Here is a 20,088-nt window from a genome sequence, read left to right as displayed (position 1 = left end):
GTCCATTCTCTTTGATGGTTTGTTACTACAGTCTCCCACCAGTTCTTTTTAGTTTTTGAGCTGCATAAACCACTTGTATATGAGAGTATCCGGCTTCTGTATGTATGCCAAGACCCGATGTCGCAAGTGTATGAGCAACTAGTAGAATATACAAAACTCTAACTATTGTCTGAAATAAAGTAGACAGAAATTAAATACAAAAGAGAGACTCCAGGTGCTGCAGAACGGCTCAGAGAGCAGCTCACCACTAGGCCTTGGGGTAACGGGGATGCGCGCCAGTATGACTGCTAGATGCACCTGCCTCATATCCTGCACGGTTAGTGCAGAAGTGTAGCGTGAGTTGACGAGCGCAAAACACACATTTAAATCTGTGCTCGCTAGTCAAAGATAATATAGTATAATATTGTGTCCACAAAGATTAGATTTAAATAGTATTATCATAGATTGTAGCTAGATTGCTATCCAATATAATCAACAATTTAGATTTATGTGGTTAATACTAAAATTAATTAAGAATCTAGAGCTACTTAACTAATGACAATCAAAACAAGGCCTAAGCAAAGGAAGATATCAACAAGAGAAAATTGGGTTTTGATAGGATAGGTGCAAGATAATTGTATGGGATTTAACTCTTGATAATTCACTTCTAATTTTCAAGCGAGTCTCTCGAATTCACTTAATTATTAGTATAATTGTTTAGTAAAAACTCATCTCCCCATTAAGTCTCAACCTTTCAATATGAACCAATTTAAGCTCTGTGAAGATATGCAAGAATACATATTGGATTGGTCTTTAGGAGAACCTCTCTCGATTATTCTCCTAACTAGGTTTAATCAACTAGCCTCTTTCGATTACTTAGAAGAATCTATAAACTCAACCAACAATATAATGCAAAGATATCATAAGTTATGCCTCTTTCGATTACAAGAACAAGTGAATATAGATACAATAATTAATCTTCCAAAAACGATTCAAATACATAAAAATAGAGTAATAATCCACAAACAATCATCAATACACCAAATCCATCAAAACCCAAAAGGATCTACTCCATAACCATGGAGAAGTTCTTCATAAATGTAACTAAAGTATAGAAAATATAAATTCAATTCAAACCCGGATCTTGAGTGAGGAAGGAATGATGAAATCCCTGTGCTTGTGTTCTTCCAACTCCTCTTTAGCCTCCTTGGCCTCCTTAGGTCGAAAATATGTCCAAAAAAATCCTTCTAAAATGATGTTTTGGTGTATTTAAGCCATCGCCAAAATAAACCCTGGACGAAACTACCCTTTTTAGCGGAAATGGGAAGTCACTCTAACATTTTTGGGCTACCGTGCCGCATGCCATGCCGCACCATGTGGCGCGCTTGTGACAATTTTCAGAACACTTCACAAAACAATTTATGGGCACCTTTGCACTAATGAGACGCACTATGCGATGCACTGTGCGACGCGCTAGTGCAAATTTCTCAGAGTACAGATTTTGCTCAGAATTGGTCCTCAACCCCCGAACACGATCCCGGCTTAATCCCTTGGGCTTTTACTCAGACTTCAAAGCTCCAAATCACTCGAATTAGCTCCATAACATCTACATCACTCGAAATCACTCCTACAAGGCATAAAACACACAATAAGTGCAAAACACTAGCGATTAAAGCTCAAACTCAATTAAAGTGCAGTAAATTAGAGTGAAATAAGAGACTAAAACATGTAATTATAGCCTACCATCAACACCCGACAGTTAAACCATTGCTTGTCCTCGAGCAATCAAACTACACTTCACATAGACACGATATTTTTAAACAACTCTCATAACTCATCACTCCAAGAATAATTAAAATAGATTAAGCACAACACCGTAACATCCTAGCCTCAAGATTTGACTCAAAAGCACCACACATTATTTATAACCCGCTCACTTACTCTAACACAAAGGTCAACGACATTACCTTTCTTTAATGAATCAAGTGCCCTTACAACAATAGAGAGTAGTTCCACACACCATTAAATTTAACAACAATCAGGAACTCAATATAGAAAGAATTCAGTCACTCTCAGAAATAACATTCATATGCCACAAAAGATGAACCATAGGCTTGCCCATAGTGTACTACTCAACTAATCGAGCTCATTCAGTCAAGGATCAAGTAGGACTTTAATTGATTGTAATGTAGGCTGCGGTACGAGTATGATATATTTAGATATAAGAGTGACTACACCTCCCTAAGTACTTTAATACATATATTTCATTGTTCAAAACCCCACACTTATGTCAAACCATAACTCCACCTTCACATCAATATACATTAACTTCCAAATTCTTTAAGCACAATTACATCAAGAGTTACCACTATCATGGAATATTTTACACAATCATACAATTAACTTTTTTTTTCTTTTCTTATTCAATTCAAGTGGCTCTTACTTTTTCAAAACAACGCACCTTTATCCTTATTTCAATTGTTCTACTCAAAATCCAACCCAACACCCCACACTTAAACCTTTACAAAGTTCATAATACATTCAAGTGCTCACAAGAGGTTAAAGGTTCAACTAGATGGTCAATTCAAACAAATGGGTAAGGCTTGTAATGTGGTTGCCAAAGAAAAAAGATCACAAGCTTAAAGGGGTTAACTAAGATATATAACAATTAGGTGGGTAGCAACATATAACTGGTTCAACAAAGAAACGCTTATATTACTTCCAAGACTGAATAAAACTATTATTTCACTTTGCAAACACACGGGGCAAGTTATAGACATCAAATGCAATGCACAAAATGACCAAAATCTCACACACACATGGCACAAAACTCACTCAGGACCGTGCTCATCAAGACATTCTAGTCAAAGTAGTTAAGCAAAGTTAAGATCATACAATTTAAGGTGCTTATACAAGGGTCAAAAACTAAACCTAAGCGTCACAACTAAAACACTTACTATCCTCAAGGCATAATACAGTCAAGAGATATTGCTTTCATTTCAAATCACAACACAAGGTTTCCTACTCAAAAAAAATAAAAACTAACTACATCTGGTTCAAACAAAACCCTTGGAAAAGAACCGCGACACAAAGATAAACTAAGGGGGAATTCAGACGCTTACCTAAAAAATCTTTTGTCTTTTTCTTTCGACTTAACCCCTCAAGAAACCTGTTGAATGACATCCATCGTCGGGAGAAATAAAAAATATAAAATTTTCAATCAAATGAATTACAAAAACACACATACACATAAACATTTATACAGTCTATACATATATACATCTCCACCCCACACTTTAAATTGTGTCATGTCCCTATGACACATAAATAAAGGCAAGAGGTAAGAAAACCTTCCCTGAATATCTAGTCGGGCTTTGAGTCGAAGTTGGGCTTCATCCCTCGCGCCTGAACTAGTGCACTCATCCATGCATATAGCTTTTCTCGACTTTCTTGGGGTACACCCCACACTTTTCTTTCTCACTCACTGCATCCTTCTCTTTCTTGCTCTTAACTTTCCACACAACACTAGCAACTAGCTTCTCCTTTTTTACCCCCTTTCTATATCCATCTCAAAAGTCATAGTCTCATCGCCCACTCAAACATGAGTTTTCTTTCATGTATATCTAATGCTGCTTTACCCGTTGTTAGGAATGGTCTTCCTAGGATGAGGGGGACCTCCTTGTTCTCTTCCATATTAACCACTATGAAATCCACATGAAATACAAACTTATCTACCCGAACTAAGACATCTTCAACTATTCCCTCGGGTATTAGAGTCGTTTGGTCTGCCAGCTGCAAAGATATTGGTGCAGACCTTATCTCTCCAATCTCCTTCTCCAGTTTTCTGTAAATAGATAGAGGCATTTAATTAATTGAGGCACCAGAATCATATAGAGACTTATCAAAATTAAGAGTGCCTAAAGGGCAAGGTATGGTAAAACTCTCTGGATCTTCACACTTTTGTGAGAGTTTGTTTTGCAATATTGCACTGCAATGCTCTGTGAGCTTGACCACTGAGGTCTCTTCTATTTTCCTCTTCTTTGTCAGGATCTCCTTCAAGAACTTCGCATAAGCCGGCATTTATGAGAGCACTTCTGTGAATGGTAGGTTTACATTAACCTGTTTCAGCATATCTAAAAATCTCTCGAACTGCTTGTCCAGCTTTTCTCTGCTTAGCTTTTGGGGAAAAGGCAGCACAGGCATATGCTTGCTCGCCTCAAGTTCCTCCCTTCTTGAGTTTTCTTCCTTCTTCTTTTCGACACCACTTTTCAGCTGCTCCCTGTTTTATTTTTCATGTCTCATATCTTTGTGGATTGGGGTGAGATCTTTCAACACTTGCCCACTTCTCAAAGTTACAACATTCACTGTTTCTTTGGGATTTTTTTCTGTATCAGCCGGGAGTGTTCCTGGGGCTCTCTCAGATATTAGAGTAGCTAAGTGCCCAACCTGTCTTTTCAGGCTTCGAAAAAATGTACCCAATTCTTTGATAGCTGCATCATGGGCATCAAGCCTCTCATCCGTCTTGATAATGAAGGTCTTCATAAGATCTTCCATGCTGGGTTGATTCGACTGTGGAGGTTGATACTGCTGCCTCTGCTGATTTTGAAAACCTGGAGCTCCTTGTTCTTGGAATCTGGGGTTGTTTTGTTTTTATGCATTTGCAGTACCCCCAGGTGAACTACATGAAAAATCGGGGTGCCTCTGACCCATTGAATTAAATTATAGTTCCCTACAACATTCACTTCCTCAGTTAAAGCTTGACACTCATGAGTAGGGTGTCCTCTTACACATATATCACAAGCTGCATGGTGTACATTTTGCATCGAAGCTACAGTTAGCTTTCGTATTTCTTTAGCCATAGCATCAAGTTGTACTTGCGCAGATGTAGTAGATTTAACTTGGTGAACACCAGTTGATTTTCTTCTTTTCACACTATCAAAGGGCCACTAATTAGCATCTTCGGATAACTCATCAAGAATTATAACTATCTCCTCTGGAGTATTCTTCATAAATAGGACTCCAACTGCATTGCTCAATGTTCTACGCGAGGTCGGTGTCAATCCATCCCAAAAATCCTGGAGTTGCATCCAGAATTCAATTCCGCTATGTTGACACCTTCTAACTATCTCCTTAAACCTCTCCCATGCTTCAAAAACAATTTCATTCTCTTTCTGGCAGAAGTTATGGATTTCTCTTCTAAACTTGCCTGTCTTAGCTGAGGAGAAATATTTATCAAGAAATTGTCTGGTCATTTCTTCCCATGTTCTAATTGATCCATTTGGCAAAATTCGAAGCTAGTGCTTCGCATCATCTTTAAGTGAAAAGAAAAATGCCCTTAAATACACTGCATCTTGTGACACCCCAGTGTATTGAAAGGTGTTCATAATCTCCTCGAAGTCCATCAGATGCGTGTTTGGATCTTCATTCATCTTCCCTCTGAAAACGCAGCTATTTTGAATGGTTTGAAGCAAAACTTTCTTCAACTCGAAATTATTGGCTGAAATTGGATGTGGTTTAACACTTGACAATCCTTGATTGTAGACTGGCCTGGCATTGTCACCCAATACTCTACTAAGCCTTGGTACCGCATTCTCGAACTGGTATTCAATCAAGGGTCGATTTAGATTGAATCTTCGACCCCTATTATCTTCGACAGTTTCCTCAGCAGCTCTATGGGTTCCATAACAGTTACATCACTCGGAATTACTCCTACAAGGCATAAAATACACAATAAGTGCAAAACACTAGCGATTAAAGCTCAAACTCAATTAAAGTGCAGTAAATTAGAGCAAAATAAACGACCAGAACATGTAATTATAGCCTACCATCACGAGTACATAAATATGTACCCAGTAAGTATCTAATCTAACCTCGAAGAAGTAGTGACGATGGGTCGACTTCGACACTTACTATGGGCTAACAATAAAATTCAGAAATTCTACATAAGCATGGGTTATATAAACAATAATAATAACTAAATAACACGCAGTAATTACATAATTCCTTCACTACTAGCAAATTTCCAGGTCAAATTCCGTCATTAATAATTATAACCTCTCAAGCCATAAAATAATGTCAAGTATAATTTGGCTCCGAGTATTATTACGCATGATTTATGCCGAGGTCGTACGGCCCGATCCAAAAATATATTGTGTGCACTGCCGAGGGTCGAACCACACGAACCATAGATGCATCTATTAAAAATATATTGTGTGCACTGCCGAGGGTCGAACCACACGAACCATAGATGCATCTATTAACCTGCGGAGGCGAACGACCTGCTCCCATGAGAGTAGAGAAGTTTACCTCGCTCGCGGAATACTTGCGACGCGAGTGGACATGGATTTCTCAGAATTATTATATATTCCTCATTTTCCCCCAAAAATATGAAATCTAAATTAGAGAGTTTCAACCTCAAAATCCCAAATCTTAGCTTTAATTAAGACATTTAATATGCATAACAAACATGATAGTACAATCAAGGCATGGTGTAAATCTAAGACTACCCAGACATCTCATGAAATATAGCTACGCACGGACTGTCGTCACCTAGTGCGTACGTAGCACCCCACACAAGTAATTCACAAAAAGGAATACACGTAAGGGGAAGAGTTCCCTCGTACAAGGTTAGGCAAGAGACTTACCTCGTTTTCAAGCTCACTTCCGATCTACAATTATGCTTTAAATCCTCAACTCGGTGCCAAACGACTCGAAACTAGTCAAATGTTATATAAATTAATCAATACATGTTCAAAAGTTCATAATTTAACTATTAGAGTAATTACCCAACCCAAATTAGAAGATTCCTAAAATTTACCCCACGGGCCCGAATTCCGGAAATTTTCGAAGATAATTGTTACCCATAATCTCACGAACTTAAATATATAATTTTTACCCAATTCCATAATTATTTTTGTAGTTAAATCTCATTTTTATCAAAACCTAGGTTTTTCAACTAAACCCATAATTTTCACAATATTTTCCTGTTAAAATCTACCCATAATCTATGTATTTAACTTACATTGGATAGAAATTACTTACCTTCAATAGCTAGGTGAAAACCCCTCTCTAAGAAGCTCCAAAAATCGCCCAAGAAATGAAGTAAATGAGCCAAAATGGCCTAAGTCTCGTATTAAATGAACCTCACTGCCTCCAGCATTTTTGCTTTTGCGGACCATGGGCCGCATCTGCGGAACGCTCCAAGCCCAGCATTGGGTGCACCTGCGGAAAGACACCGCATCTGTGAGCCCGCTTCTGCAGCTCGCCTCTCACATCTGCGACCCAGGCCTGGCCGGCCCTCTTCACACCTGCGGCGCTTCCTTCGCAGGAGTGAGGCTGCTTCTACGGAACTCTCTCCGCTTCTGCGGGCCACAGTCAACTCTCCTAAAATCGCTTCTGTGGCCACACGCCCGCACCTGCGAGCTCGCACCTGCATCTAGCTCCTCGTAGGTGCAATCGCACCAGAAGCTTTGCTACTTCAGCCATTTCTCCTCCAAACGACTTCTGCGCATCGTCCGACTGGCATCCGGGGCCCCCGAGGCCCCGTCCAAACATACCAACAAGTTTGTAATCATGAGACGGACTCGCTCGAACCCTCGGAACGCAAAAAACAACACCAAAACTAAGAATCACACCCCAAACCAAATCGAATCAACTTATGAACTTCAAGTTCTTCCAACTCGCTCCGAACGCGCCGAATCATACTTAAACTACTCGGAACGACACCAAATTTTGCGTGCAAGTCTTAAATCACCGTACGGAACTATTCCTAGGCTCGAAATCCCAAACGGACCTCGATAACACCAAAACCTACTGCAAACCAAATTTAAAGGACTATTAAACCTTCAATAAGCCAACTTTCAACTTTAGGCGCCGAAACGCTCCCGGCCATCCAAAACCCGATCCGAACTCATGCCCAAGTCCGAAATCATCATACAAATCTATTGGGACCATCAAATCCCGGTTTCGAGGTCGTTTGCTAGAAATGTTGACCGAAGTCAAACTTAATCCTTTAAAGCCAATATTAAGGAACTAAATGTTCCGATTTCAACCCGAGCCCTTCCAAACCCGAACTAACCATCCCCACAAGTCATAAAACAGTAAAAGCACATACGGGGAGTCTTATTTAGGGGGACGGGATTCTAGAAAGCAAAACAACCGGTCGGGTCGTTACAATTATTAAATCGATTAAACTGAAATTTTGAAACTTTACGTTATGATTTTCTTTCGTTTTAGTTTTCTACATTACTTTGCAAGTAAAAACTGTCCATTCTCTTTGATGGTTTGTTACTACATAGTCTCGCACCAGTGCTTCTGTATTTTTCTTTTATCACAAAGTTAAACCTAATCGTAAGGTGGTATGACTGAGGAAAAAAATATTTCAGTGTAGAGTTGCACTCCTGCGCATTGAAAGTTCATCAGCATTGGAGTAAAACAAATCTCTAGTCCTCACAACTAGAGACGCTTCGATTTACTGTTGACTATGATCTGGAGGTTAATTTTTTATTAGTAAACTATGAACTGGAGATCTTCTTGAAGTACGATATGTTGCCTTCAAATGCCATACATTCAAAATGTAGTAAATCTAAGACGTAGCATATCATTATTAAAGTTCTGTACCAAAAAGAAAGATGCAGTAAACAAGGTAAATTTTCACTGTAACATGTAAACAAACTGCTAAGACTTCCACTGTAACATGTACACTGCAACATGTAGACAAACTGCTGAAATTCAAAGCAGTATGCATATCATAAATAATTATTCTAGTGATCTTGGGAATTCTTCAACGGCATCAAAGCCTTTTTACGATGTCTTGGCCTTTGCCGGTGCTGGAAGCAACTGCACAAGGAAAATAAGACATCTCAATGCACTTACATCAGAAGTTTTGATAACCTTTGCTCCTTTTGAAAAGACTTCTTGAAGTTAGGTTAATCTAAGGCATCCAAAACTACTCCTTATTTCGGCATTCCACATTTTATTTTATTTTTGATAAGTAATAGATTATTTCCACTTTAGTTGATAGTATCACTTATAGCTTAAGTAGACCAGGAGAAAATGAAAACATAACTTGACAGAGAAAATTGATATATACCTGATAACATGATATCAACGAGGTAATAAATCCAAAGGCTCCTGTTACACGAGGAGTGACTTTCTTAGGTGCCAATTGCAGCAACCCAGCAGCAACTACTATATCCATGCCTGCTTTAATCAGGGCTAGAGACCTCTCATTTGACCTCTGAAGCTTACTCCGGTATTGCTCATTCTACAATGCAAGATTCACAAACATCAGAAATGTAGAATAATCTTCAAAAGGAAATTCCACAGTGATACCAAATAAACATATTGGCAAACCTTATATTTGTCGTTATTCTTAAGTTCCTTCTCCAGCTTTTTCATTGATGCTGAAAGCCTTCCGAGCTCCCCAATCTGGGGCAACAGAAGTGTAAGACAAGCTATTGGCATAAAGCAAACACTAGGAGCAATGATTAAGCCTAATTTCACATGCCAAATAGTAAGGTAAGAAATAACCTCCACTAAGGTAGTACATATCGAGGAACCCATCCAACAAAAGAGAGAGATCCTGCCAATTAACTCGTGGCGTTCTTTGTTCTGTGTAAAACAAAACAAGAATGTTAGAACATTTCCCTTCACTATCTTATCTCTAGAGAAACTGAATGACTACACAATACGAAAAAAAATCATTACCTTGTAAATGCCTGTCCTTCCAAGCCACACAATTTGATCCAGAAACAAGAAAGTTGACAGCAATGCATTTTTTGACTGAAATAACCAGCAGCATTGTTAGGCAGGTAATACAAGAATAACGAAGAGACCAAAAGAAGAGAGTCGGTGTTTACCTTTCCCAACAAGACGAGAGGAAGTGGGGTTCCTGGGGCAGTTGGGCTAATAAGACCATGCAGATCATTGATAAACTGCAGCAGAAACGGTTAACACACAATAGATAATGTTGAACATAAATGCTATTATTATTATTAGTACCACTCTTTAAAATAATAGAAATTAATGGGTTGACATGAATTGTCCTAACCTTGAAAAGACGGAACACTTTCCTTGCTAAGCTAGTTGATTTGTCAACATTTTGTGCAGTACCAGGCTCTCCATTACTCAGGAATTTTGAACCATATTGTATAGCCCTGCATATCTTGTCCCTTGCCTCCGCTTTGTTCAAGTACAAGACTGCAAGGGCAAGCTCTGCTCTGGCAGCATCTAGGCTCATTTTACCCTATGAAAACTGCAAAATAAAAGGTTAACAGAATAAGAGAACTGGATATGTGATAGACAAGATACAGCACTAGCCAAACTGATTACTTCTCTAATCGACTACTCTTTTGTAGGTTTTCCCAAGAAACATAACAAACTATGATGAATCCCTAGAGCGTGCCTACAAATCCGGATGTGTAGAGTCTAGACTACTCTAAGCATGCGTATGTCCATTGCTTGCAGGTTTCCCTTTCGGTGGGGGGGGGGGTTGCGGAGGAACCAGTCGCAGTTTTGGAGAAAAGTTTCTAGTCGGAGAACTGACTTGATATCTCAAATACAGGAGAACTAATAAGAGTTCAAAAGCAACATGAGCAATCAAAAGAATCTGATAACCAAAAAAGTAGCATCAAACGATAATGATGATGATGATGATTCAAAAGGAAGAGAACTACGAAACTAATTACTGTTGGATGCACATCTCAATTTTCTTCATAAGAGTCTCATCACTCATGGTAAAAGAAGAAAAAGCACATTCTATGAGCTAAGCAAATTGACGTTATTCCATAAAACTATGCTGGAAGGAGATTGCGTTTATTAGCAAATTTAACAATGAATACCATCTCCCGGTGATCTTTTTAGTTTGAATATCTCGAGTTGAGAATTACCCTCATTCAATCATTATTTTAGTGCCCAAAGCATGATTTCTGTGCTTAGTGCATAAGTAGTTCAGTAAGTCTACCTTTCCTAAACGTGGAGGTGAAAGCTTGGCAGAAATGGGAGAGGGCTTAAGTCTATGTCCCATGGCCCTTAAGACAATATGAATGTATGAACAAAGTTGATTTAGATAATGGGGCAGTTATGTAGAAGGTTGTTCATTGCAGTCTTTTTTATCAACTCACACATTGCATTTGTTCATAGCAATAAGGTTTCATGTTCTTATTTCTAATTAAAACTCAAAACAAATTTGTGTTTCCAAGATTTTCTTTTGCAGTTCTCATTTCTCAACTCATTAATTTGTTCCAAAAAATCGATTATAGCTTGTAGCACTCTCTCATCCTCTAAATATAGGCTCTACCCAAACTTTCACAAGCCATTTTTTAATATATCTCATTGATCATCCCTCCATTACCATCCAAATACTTTTTCTCAGTATCACAAAAAACTTTTACTGGTTTGGCAAAAGCGATGAACTGCAAACTCTTCGCCACAATTTTACATGCCTCCAAGTTCCCATGGTCATAATCATTGTATACAAATAAACTACTCAGGCTACATAAACGCAACCAGAAAGGATGGCAAAAGAGCACATACTTCGCAAGATCCAAAAAAAAAAAAGGAACCATCAAACTATTCAGGAGCACAACCCAAACCCTTAACCTCCTCCGAAATCTTGGTCCTTATCAATTTTCACCAGCTCACATGCTTTTCAGACATTCGATATCATTCCAAGTTCAGCTCAAAGATACTCAAAACAAAAGTTAAACTGGAAAATCCTAGACTCAACCGTAATTGACTTCCAATCAACAACAAAGAATAAAAACGTATTCTTTATTACAAGGGGATCAACAGAAATGCATAAAGTTAATACAACAAATGGAACTAATAATTAACTAAAGATTCAATCTTTTTGTAGAAGTGAAGTACAACCCAGTAATTGAAGATTCATTAAAATTAGAAAGAATATTAAACTAAAAGCCAGCAATTTGAACTAATCCGTAGTAAAAGATTCAACCTTTTTGTAGAGGTAAACTAAAAGGCCAGCAATTAAAGATTCAATAGAATCAGAAAAACTATTAAACTAAGAGCCAGTAGTTAAAGATTCAATAAAACCAGAAAGAATGTTCACCAATAAACAAGAATCCCGTATTGGGACCAAACAAACTCAAGAAAAAGAGAATTCTGATTAACAAAGAAATTAGAATAAAAAAATTTGATACCTGCTGAAGGGATTACTCCAAAGCAAGAGATAGGGTTCGTGAATTGAACAAAAAGAGAAATACCATTTTAAGCAAGAAAGTTTATATATATAACACATATAAAAAAAGTGAGAGTTGGCTTACCGGGATTTGTGCCACGGTATTTTGCCTCGAAAGCCACAACAGCTAAGGAATAAAAAAAGGAAAGGAAATAATAGAGGAGAGAGCTGTGTCTGAACTGTTGCCTCAATCTTGTAATCTCGGTTAAGATGATAGAGACTAAATTGCGCTTTGTTGATAATGCTAAGGGCTTGCTTGGTCCTCTCTTTTTTTCTCTTTTTTTGTTTTTTTTGGTAGGACTCGTTTTTTCTCTAAACTTTAACCCACCCAAAAAAAAAAGGTTGTAGATAGATTTTTCACAAAACATCAGCAAGCCCACTTTAACGAATGAGAAAATGCCCCTATCAAAATAATAGATAAAAAATATATATTTTTGTGTATCTTTTGTGTGTGTATATATATAAATATATAAATTTATTTATTTTTTAAGCTATCGAATGTAAATAATTTTGGTGATCTATCCCCGTAATAAATTAGTCAGTATTGTTTTTATTGAATTACTAAACAATATTTATCATAAAAATGTATTCTTATAATTATAAAAAATTACTACTGCATATATTATAAGTTCTAAAGTCTTTTTATATATTTTGTTTTACCGTATAAAATAGAAGTTGTACCATGAGTTGGGTTTCTATTTTTATAAGTGGATAATTGCGAATTGCAGTGCACCGCAAAGATGAGTGTTTTTGTGATAGGCTTAGCGCTTAGGTCTTTCTCTGGTGAGCTCTACTATTACTAACAACTTTTTTTTGATAAAATAAAAGTTGAGTACAATTACATGTTGTGTAATAATACATAATCTGATTTGGTATTTTGTACGTAAAAAGGAAAGAGTTACCGATGGCATATCAAATTAATTGAACGGGTAATTTATGAATTAATTCTAAAGGATATATTTATGTTCAGTAAGTAGTAAGGTCTACTGATAATTTAAAAATTGAGCGTCCTGACATAGGTTAGGTTCAAATTAAAGCGTCAAACCTATAACCATATCGAGAGAAATTTTTGTAACCAGATGGCAGCAATCCTCAAGTTTGGTTCAAGGGATTAGGTGGATTATCCCAATATAAATTTTGAGAATAAATTATATTTAGTTGGAGGTATTAGTTAAAATTGATATTATTTATATACCAAAATTTTGGTATAACTTATTCTATTAATAACTGGGTGGGAAATGGGAATAGCTCATCTCATTCTAGGTTCAAGATATATATGTTCATTTCCATAGTTCACTTTCATGGTTGTATTACTTGAATCTTGATATTGATGGTTACTTAAATGTCAAAGCAAAGCCAAATTTTGATGGGGGCTACTGGCCAACCCCTCAATGTGCTGATACTGATGCACAACAAACTGTAAATCTTCTGGTGACGACTTCATGTGATGCACTTTCCAATATTTCTGAAGCAACCATAACTGGCTTGTCGACAAGAGAAGGAAAGATAAACCTCAGTATGTAATAACTATAACTATAAAAGATGATACAAATCAAAACATACATTAAGAAACTGGCTTGACTTTCAACCTTGTCAAAGTTCTCCTAAATGAATATATATGTAGTTTTGTACCTACTGGTTCCTAAGATGTCAAATTTTAGTATTCCCAAACTTAGTGTAGAAGTTGGTATTAGAGTCTTCTCTCCAATCTAAGCACCCAAATTAAAGTACCTCCCAAATGTGCATGACTTTGAAGAGAACAAAATTTAATAGGAGCCTATGGTTCAAATAAGGCTGTCCAACCGGACGGGACGGGACGGGACGGGACGACATTTAGCCGGAACAGTGCCGGGATGGGCCTAAACTGGACGAAACGGTAGGTCCATCCCATCCCGTCATCCCGTTTGTTAACGGGATGAGACGGGATGGTTTCGCGGGCCTTAAGTGGGCTATTTTTTTAAAAAAATTAATTATTTAAGCATTAAATTTGACAACGACTAGTTTTTTGATAATGACTAAGTTTTTAAAGTTTGCAACGGCTAGTTTTTTGACTTATTTAATAAACTTAAAACTTAATAAATTATAAGAAAATTAGGAAACTAATCAAAGATTTATAAAATATTAAAACAAAAGACTTGTAATGAAATATTTTAGTAATTATAATAGAGTTGTAATTTATTTAATATAATTTCAAACAATTAAGTAACTAAGTAAGAGTGTAAGACAATTCATAAAAATAAAATCTAATGCTTAGAGCCTTTTATTTTATTTATACAACTTTCAAATTTCACATACAAATATAATTCTTTTGAAAAGCACCTAATCTACACAACCACCTTCTAGGAAGGGTTTTGTTTGAACTTTGAACTAGGCCTCTTAGTAGCCAATTACAAATTATCATACTAATATTTGTAAGCTCCTATATAGTTTCGTTGTAACTTATCTATAATTTCTCTCGGACATTATTCTGGAATTGGCAATATTGATTGATGTTCCATGAGTTCCATGTTGTTATCGCTCCCATTGTTCTGAAATTGGCAACCCTCCGTCCCACCACTAGTCTTGTGTACAAATCGTTGCTTATATTTTTCACATATAGCACGTTAATTGACTTTATCATGTTTAAAAAAATTCCATACAAGTGATGTTTTAGCACGTTCACCCTTAGGCTTACCCTTTACGGGAGGTACAAGGGGGTATAGCTCCAAACCGAGATTGACTCTGAGTTGGAGCTTATGTTGCGGGACTAGTGGGTGTTTCATCTAATTCTTCTTCCTCATTTTCTTCGTTCTCAATAAAAATATCATTGCCAAATTGTCTTTTTAAAGTTTCATGATCTAGTTGTTCTCCGAAATTAATATTATAACATGCGGAGTTGGGAAAATGAATTTTCATCAACATGAGTCATTTCATCTATATGTTCTCTAATTCTAGGAGAAGGATTAGAATTAGGACTAGGATTATGATTACTACTACTATTACCTTTACTACTTTTTTTAAAATAGGCCATATACATTTTTAGATGCCTTAATTTAAATACGAAATTAAATTTAAAAAGTTAACACAAAAATTAAACACACAAATGAAATACGAAAATATAATACGTAAAGTAAATACAAAAATTAAACACTAAAATGATACGCAAAAATTATATGTTAAAATTAGGAGATGGAACGAGTGCACCGTGATTAAATATTGAAACTTGAAGAAATTGTCCAAAATATTGCTCCAAATACGAATTAATTTGAAGCTTGAAAGTTGCTCCAAAATTTGCCCAAATACTTGAAATTTAGTTGATTACTTGATTGTGAGAAAATTGAGAGAATAATATAGATAGAATGTAAGAGATTTGAGAGAGAATGATTGATTTTTGTGGGAAAAAATAAAGAAGGATGGGATATTTATAGTTAAAAATAGGGTCAAAGTGTAATTTAATAAACTTAGGGATTATATTAAAAGTTTGAGAGGTAGGATGTGTTTTGGTTGGGGGGAGCAAATATGGCCGTTTATAGCCGTTGGGAACGGCTAAATTTGCAATGGAGGTCGTTGCCCAACGACTATATTTTAAAAAAAATATTAAAAAAACACACGGGACTAAATGGGCATCTCGTGTACCGTTTATGATAGCCCGTCCCGTTTAGTTTTAAGTGGGCGGACGTCCCCCTTTGGGCAGCCTTAGTTCAAACTTACAAAAAGGAAATAATTTGTAGGTTTCTCATTCAGGATAAAAAGGTGAAAAATTATTGTCTTGGTTCCACTTTGGAACAGGTCTTTTATCAACAGGATTCAAGCGAGTTATCTCAACTTCACAATTGGATACCATTTTTGGCTTGCAGATCCCCTTAAAAAATCAGGAGATAAACCAAGACAAATAGATAAGTAAAAGGATGATAATAGAACCCTTTCCTTTTAGCAGATAAGAAACTGATAAATATAACTTGAGATTAGTTATATATTGTTCAGGAGGTTTTATTTAAACCAATGAAAGCATAGATCAACAGGCTTTTGCAACCCAAATTCCTCCCCTTAAGCAACATTTGACATTATGATCATAGATCTGTAAAGATTTCATTGTACAAGGACAGCGACACTTTGGCCTACCTATTTTCTGCTAAACAAGCTTCTCAATTTCCCTCTTTCTAAGCGTTCGAGTAGCTTTTTCGCACCTGGAATATCCATCTCAGTTAGCTTCTTTAGATATCCAATTGCTCCATATGAAATCATCAGTTTCTTGCATTTCTTGCTCGGGGAAAGCAAGGAAAGGGAAGCAACAGCATACTTCTTAGCAGTGTTTTGAGGAGCTGGATCAAGCAGCTGTACCAAATTTGGCACGCTCTTATCGTCCCTCTTGACTTCCCTGCAATTATGTGCAAGAGACATTAGGCTAGCGATTGCCTGAGCAGCAACCTCCCTCACCCCATTCGCTTTAGCCTCCAGCATCTTGATAAGGAGAGGAATGCATCCAGCTTCACCCAATAGTCTCTTCATCTCAGTTGAGGCACAAATTCGACAGACTGCTGATGCTGCAGCCTGTTGTGCACCAAGTGATCCTGACTTGAGGACATGAACCAACCTCGGAAGGAGACCAAGCGAGATTAAAACCTCCATTGACACAGAGCCAACCAAATTTCTCAAGGCCCCTACAGCTGATTCTTGGGGCAGTGGACCGTCTAAGTATGCCAACAGGCTTCTGATTCCACCCTCTGACACCACTGATCGTCGAAGATCATCATTCCCCGAAGTTAGATTTTGCAAGCATTCAGCTGCATACTCTTTAGATCCCAACAGTATTCCACAATCAAGGAGATTTATCATAACTTTTATGATTCCTTCTTCAGCTAGAGCTTGTCGAACTTCTGGCACAGCAGATATATTTTTTAAGGTACAAGCAGCCGCCGCCTGTGAAACAGAATCACCAGTTCGGCAAATCTCGATTAGAGGCCTAATCCCACCATGTCCAACAATAGAACGAGCTGTTTCTGCTGTCATTGACAATCTCTGGAGAGAAATGGTAGCCTTCTCTTTGCTCACAGTTGAACCAGATTCAACGAGACGAATGAGAGGAGGGAGAACACCTTCTGAAACAAGCCAATTCTCACAACTTCCAGATTCTGCAAGCGAGCAAATTACAGTTACTGTCTTCTCCCTCATTCGAGGAGAAGTAGCAGTTAATAATTGGACTAGCGCCGCAATATTGCTTCGACCTAGGACAGCCAAAACATTTTTCTCATCTTCTTTCATGACTTCAAGAAGGTTATCAAGAGCCTTATGTTTAGCCTCCAAGTGACCAATCTGAAGCCGAGCAAGCAATTCTCGTAAATTCCCATGAACTGCTGCCTCAGGGGGCGCAGATGTGCTTGCTACAGCTGATGGGAAAGTAACCTCACCAAGCACTCCAGACTTGATCAAGAGCCCACAATCGCGCAAATTCAAATCCAATCTCCCTGACAATGCATCTAAATCACTTTGCATCCGAAGTTTTCCCTCGTACTTCTCTTTCACGCACTTCTCCGCCAATTCAACAGCTTCATTTAACGTCTTCGATACAGTCTGTAACTGCTCCTTACAAAGAGCATTCTTTGAGAAGAAAGGATGACTAGATAAATCAGACAGTCGGTTTGGGATCTGTTCCAATTTTGAAATAATAATCCTCCATCTACCAGGGAATCCTTTAACCTTTCTTGCCTTCTCAAGTGCCACAGGCACAAGGGCTTGTGCACGGGAGAGCCACTCTTCGACCGACAAGATATCGACCATATTTGTTCCGCTATCATCCACCATGATATGAAGTAAGAGGCGAAGGATCAGATTCTACACTGCTGCTGAATAGAACTGCAATTCAGAAAACCAAGAACCTCAACAACAATGACACAGATAAGATTTACAGGAAAAGATTCAATCTTTTACATGAACTGATCTAAACATGGATCAAGTTCCTTGACAGCAACCCACTTTGAGAGTTTGGTATCAAAGGAGAAGAGAATCCACGAAGAAATGATTTTTAAGGAAGAAAATGAGTCAGCTATGCACCAAGATGTCTTTCAGTTACAAATGGGAAAGTAATCTTCAGACAACCCAAACCCCATCAAGTGGTTTCAGAAAATTATAAAAAATACCATCTTTTCTCCTAGAAAAGTTAAAAGTGTTGGGAGCAGTTGCAATCATAAAACATTAAACTATAGGGCATTAAAAGAAAAACATCAATATATAAATAATGGGCAGGCCTAAGATTAGAGGGTTCGAGAATCTTGCATGATCTCAGAAGGCTGGTGCCCACAGATAATTACTAAGCACCTAATAAAGCAGCCGCCACACGAGTTTACTCAAAAGTTTTTTCAAGCAAAGTAAACAAATCAGTATGGAAATCTCAAAGTAAAACCAAGTTTACAGATTCATTGACAGCTAAAGAAAGTGAAATGAAGCAACTCTTCAACAAATACACCACAACTAGCCATTAAAGAATGTCGGTTGATGTTTTTTGCCATGACCAAAATGCCCCATATATGTGACATACAGTCTTAGGGTTATCAACAGATGTAGTGGGGGCATTTTGGGGAAAAAGTAAGGGGCAAGTTTGTAAAGAAAAATGAAACTTCATAACTTTACCTTTCAGCTACGGAATAGGACATTGATTCTAGATGATTAGAAAAATCTTCAACTACTACAAAACAAAAGGCATAACATGGAGTAGATCTGAATTTTAATGGCCAAAATTCCAAGAAAGGACAGGTCCACAAGTTCTATTTGTAACTTAATTCCAACTTTATCCCCATATATACATGGATACCATAGCAGATATGGTATTGAAAAAGAAAGACTCTTTGCTTTGAAGAAAAGATAGGATTTTTTTTTCATCTCCAGTTGTACATACATGGCTTTGTGTCTAAAATTTTATAAATGGGACCAAGCTCCCACTATAAGATTGTTCACCAAATTTTCTGCAATAAATAACAAGAGAATTAAATTGTATACCTCTAATTGACTAGTCTTTTGGCTGTCATCCAAGTCACTCAAAGCTTTATCAGCCACTTAAAGACTTCCAATACTGTTACTACAAGCAAATATCACAATCAGAAAAAATAAATCCCCAAAACAATAATCACTCACTAATCACCTAGATTTTTCCAAGATTTGGAAAATCAAAGCTTACCTAAGAAATAGACCATTTTTTCTTTTCTTTCCTTTTTTTTTCCCTTTTTGCACCTTTTCATTCTCATTCTCACTCTGTCTAATCTTTAGATCAAATGAAGAAAAAGCTAAAGAACCAACCTTTAAAACTCAGAAACAAAGAAGCGCCCTTTTTACTCAGCTGAAAAGAACAAAAAATAGCTTGATCCTAAAATCCTTCCATCCCCTTCTCAAGCTGGAGCTCTTCTTCTAAAAAAAGCCTTCCCTTTGGTAAAAAGATTGAAACTTTTGGATCAAAAGACCCTCAAATCTCAATGCTGACCACAAACCAGAAAATTGCATGTACCCCAAAAAACCTTTTCCATTTATTTTCCCTTCTTCTAAAAGAAAATTGGGTCTTTTTTATTTTTATGAAAGAAAAAGGTTAGAAAATGAGTAGAATTTTGAACTGGGGAAGTACCTGAGCTAAATGTAGCTGTTACACAGCACCTAGTTTGAAAATAGCTTACCAGTTAAAGTACTGGAGCTTTAACGGAAGAAGACAGAACACACAGAGAGAGAAACAACAAAATCTCCATTCAAAAATCAAAATCAGAGATTTCTCTCTCTATAAGAAGAAGAAAATGTCAGATTCAGACCTGTACTTCTTGTCACCTAGATTCTTTCCCCAATATATTACAGCTAGGATAGCATGTTGAGGAATGGACGGTTGTGATTGAAGGATTAAAATAGTGAATCAGACCGTTGGTATTTTGGTTGAAATTTGAAAGCGTTATTACAAG

The 20,088-nt window shown here is 37.2% G+C and overlaps 2 protein-coding genes and 1 non-coding gene across 13 annotated transcripts; 1 reads left to right on the top strand and 2 right to left on the bottom strand.

Annotated features, from left to right (window-relative positions):
- The first annotated feature begins 5,076 nt into the window (after positions 1-5,076).
- LOC117276280 (small nucleolar RNA R71) lies at positions 5,077-5,183 on the top strand. The gene has a single exon (XR_004506535.1). It is a non-coding gene; the product is annotated as a small nucleolar RNA R71 (small nucleolar RNA).
- A 3,370-nt stretch (positions 5,184-8,553) lies between these two features.
- Positions 8,554-12,404, bottom strand: LOC104094270 (peroxisomal membrane protein 11D). Of its 2 annotated transcripts, none has more exons than XM_009600158.4 (8): positions 12,264-12,404; positions 10,031-10,234; positions 9,840-9,914; positions 9,688-9,762; positions 9,511-9,591; positions 9,334-9,408; positions 9,071-9,244; positions 8,554-8,817 (listed from the first exon to the last, which is right to left on the bottom strand). In XM_009600158.4, the coding sequence occupies exons 2-8, from the start codon at positions 10,217-10,219 to the stop codon at positions 8,782-8,784; spliced, it is 705 nt and encodes a 234-aa protein (XP_009598453.1). In that variant the 5' UTR covers positions 10,220-10,234; positions 12,264-12,404; the 3' UTR covers positions 8,554-8,781. The 2 variants fall into 2 exon arrangements, with proteins under 2 accessions (XP_009598453.1, XP_009598454.1); XM_009600159.4 differs by having other exon boundaries at positions 12,141-12,289.
- Positions 12,405-16,063: 3,659 nt separating this feature from the next.
- On the bottom strand, positions 16,064-19,938 carry LOC104094269 (protein ARABIDILLO 2). 10 transcript variants are annotated; one of them, XM_009600151.3, is made up of 3 exons: positions 19,448-19,938; positions 19,151-19,229; positions 16,064-18,010 (listed from the first exon to the last, which is right to left on the bottom strand). In XM_009600151.3, exon 3 carries the CDS (start codon positions 17,957-17,959, stop codon positions 16,280-16,282), a length of 1,680 nt encoding a protein of 559 aa, XP_009598446.1. In that variant the 5' UTR covers positions 17,960-18,010; positions 19,151-19,229; positions 19,448-19,938; the 3' UTR covers positions 16,064-16,279. The 10 variants fall into 10 exon arrangements, with proteins under 10 accessions (XP_009598446.1, XP_009598447.1, XP_033511530.1 ...); XM_009600152.3 differs by having other exon boundaries at positions 19,151-19,223; XM_033655639.2 differs by having other exon boundaries at positions 19,767-19,938.
- Positions 19,939-20,088: the final 150 nt, after the last annotated feature.

Source organism: Nicotiana tomentosiformis, chromosome 1 (genome assembly GCF_000390325.3).
Source record: "Nicotiana tomentosiformis chromosome 1, ASM39032v3, whole genome shotgun sequence".
Classification (NCBI taxonomy): domain Eukaryota; kingdom Viridiplantae; phylum Streptophyta; class Magnoliopsida; order Solanales; family Solanaceae; genus Nicotiana; species Nicotiana tomentosiformis.
This window is presented reverse-complemented; position numbering and strand designations above follow the sequence as displayed.